Source organism: Melitaea cinxia, chromosome 23 (genome assembly GCF_905220565.1).
Source record: "Melitaea cinxia chromosome 23, ilMelCinx1.1, whole genome shotgun sequence".
Classification (NCBI taxonomy): Eukaryota; Metazoa; Arthropoda; class Insecta; order Lepidoptera; family Nymphalidae; genus Melitaea; species Melitaea cinxia.
The window spans coordinates 1,736,159-1,738,519 of NC_059416.1; the positions used below are offsets into that span (position 1 = coordinate 1,736,159).

General features: G+C 31.0%; 1 protein-coding gene across 1 annotated transcript; it reads right to left on the minus strand.

The window, feature by feature from the left end:
* Positions 1-1,197: 1,197 nt before the first annotated feature.
* Positions 1,198-2,085, minus strand: LOC123664921 (ommochrome-binding protein-like). Its single transcript, XM_045599290.1, has one exon. The coding sequence runs from the start codon at positions 2,083-2,085 to the stop codon at positions 1,198-1,200; it is 888 nt and encodes a 295-aa protein (XP_045455246.1).
* Between the last annotated feature and the right edge of the window lie 276 nt (positions 2,086-2,361).

Consider the following 2,361-nt stretch of genomic DNA (forward strand, 5'->3'; position numbering starts at 1 on the left):
TGGGTCGGCAACGCGCTTGCGATGCTTCTGGTGTTGCAGGTGTCTATAAGCTACGGTAATCGCTTACCATCAGATGAGTCGTACGCTTGTTTGCCGACAGTGTGACATAAAAAAAAAACATTTATTTAATAAATAATCATTTATAACACTTACCCAAATGTTTTATAAAGAAATCCAGCGTAAAATATCAAATTACTATCAATCAATCAAGTTATCAAAAATGTTAAATGTTGTATAAGCCTTTAATAGTACGTAAAATAAAGTAAGAATAACTTTTGATATAAGCTATGTACATATAGTTGTTTCTGAATAAATATATATAAATACGTATTAACGAATGAAAATTTGACATACAATGAGACAATTCATTGTGAAGCGGTGCACAAAATAAAACAAGCATTGTGTCGTACTAAAGTCATAGTTTGTTTTATTTTTGTCAAATTGTTTTAAATCTATTTCATAACAATCGTTGAGCTCATTGGAAATATTATCATACTAATAATTATCTGCGGTTCCACTCTAAAAATTGCTCTTGGTACTCGACACTATATTTTTGTCAGGCTTTAAACTTTAATGCTTAAAATAATGTTACATTATAAAACAGTATGAACAGTCAGTCAGAAACTACTAACGATATGTAATGAAACTCGGGTAAAAACTTTTTCTTAAGTCATCTAATTTTCATAATAACGCAGATACAGTTATTTTTTAAACCTTGTAATAAAATGGTTGCCCCTTTGTCTTTCAATTTCTTTCGAAAAAAAAAAAATGTTCTATTTTTTTTGTTAATCGTAAAAAATACAATAACTAAAATGTGAAGTTAAATCTAATATATATAATTCTCGTGTCACAATGTTACTTAAAATACTCCTCCGTAACGGGTGGACAGATTGTTATGAAATTTTGTGCATATCGGGTAGGTCTTAGAATCTGCTAACATCTATCTTTCATACCTCTAAAATTAAGGGGGTTAATAACATATATGGCAAAACAACGTTTGCTAGTAATAATTATATAAAAGTGAAGGTTATTTTTACGTCATTATGAGTCTGTACATTAATTTAATTGCCTATTAAAAATATGAAATAACAATAATTTTGAACAGTATTTAGTAGTCATCATATAGCAATTGATCATAACCACTCTTTCCGTTAAATTAGGAATTACCAATAGTAAAAGCAAATGAGGAATATGATATCAAATGGCTTCGAATCCTTGCATTAAACTGTCTATTTCTGGAGGTAGAAGTCTTCTGCATGCATTACTATTATTACTCGGAATAAGTCTGTAAATAGTATTTTTATCCGAGTAAATAATATGATCATTTTGATCAAACGTCATACCAAATAAATGATCCATATTTGCAACCTTTTTAATTCTATTATAAGGTTTATCCTCCACGTATATACCATTGTTGCCAGCTATATATACATCACCAAAACCATCTTCGACTATTTGTCTTACAACAATATCATCATTTAATATTAGAGGACTTTGAGTGAACCTATCAACTTTGTAAAGAGCAGTTTTATTCGAAAAATATACGTCAAAACGCTTCGTCGTAAAGAAATTGTCAACTTCGATGTTCACGGCTTCGGCCACTTGCACAAATTTATCATCAATATAAACGTGTAGCTTCTGTGTTGGATATTCAATGTAGTAGAAATTTTTCCTAATAAACAAACCCCATATAGATTTCCCTTCTTCGGCGAAAAATTCAGCCGATTTGGTTAGGAAATTGTATTTATATATACCATCGTGTCCACCAAAATAAATATCATCGTTTCCGGGATCATATGCTATGGCATATCCGCCTGGTACTCCACCAACAACATTGGTAAAATTTTTATTCAAATCAAAAGTCATTATTTCAAAATCGACTTCAGTCCCTTTCTGTACCGTATGGCTAAAAAAGAGCGTCGCAGAAAATTTATGCACGACCAAATTATATGGTCTTCCAAGGTTTTCCAGTAATAATTCTCTGTCGTAATAAACATGATCAAACAGAAGACCATTACACGAAATCTCGTCTGTTTCGACACTGTGCTCCAAAACGCAAAACATGGAGAGAAGGAGTAATAGCATTTTATCTCGTTTAATTTTCTTTAGTATCAGCTAAGGCCGGGCGAAATGTTTCGTTCAAATCTCCGTTTTTATTTCGTGTTACGAAATTACAACTATGGAAGGAATTTGTTACGTCCGTTTTACTACTTGCGCGTTTTAGTCTACGTAAATCCGTCTTGATACGGTCTGAAAAACAAAAACTTTCCACGTTATACTTAATTAGGTAAAACATAAAACATATTTCAGAACAACATAAATATTATTCAAAAAATACAGTTGTACGCTTATTTAATTTTA

Excerpts from the sequence above, each read along its gene's own strand:
- LOC123664921 (XM_045599290.1), bottom strand. The coding sequence starts at position 2,085 with ATGCTATTACTCCTTCTCTCCATGTTTTGCGTTTTGGAGCACAGTGTC.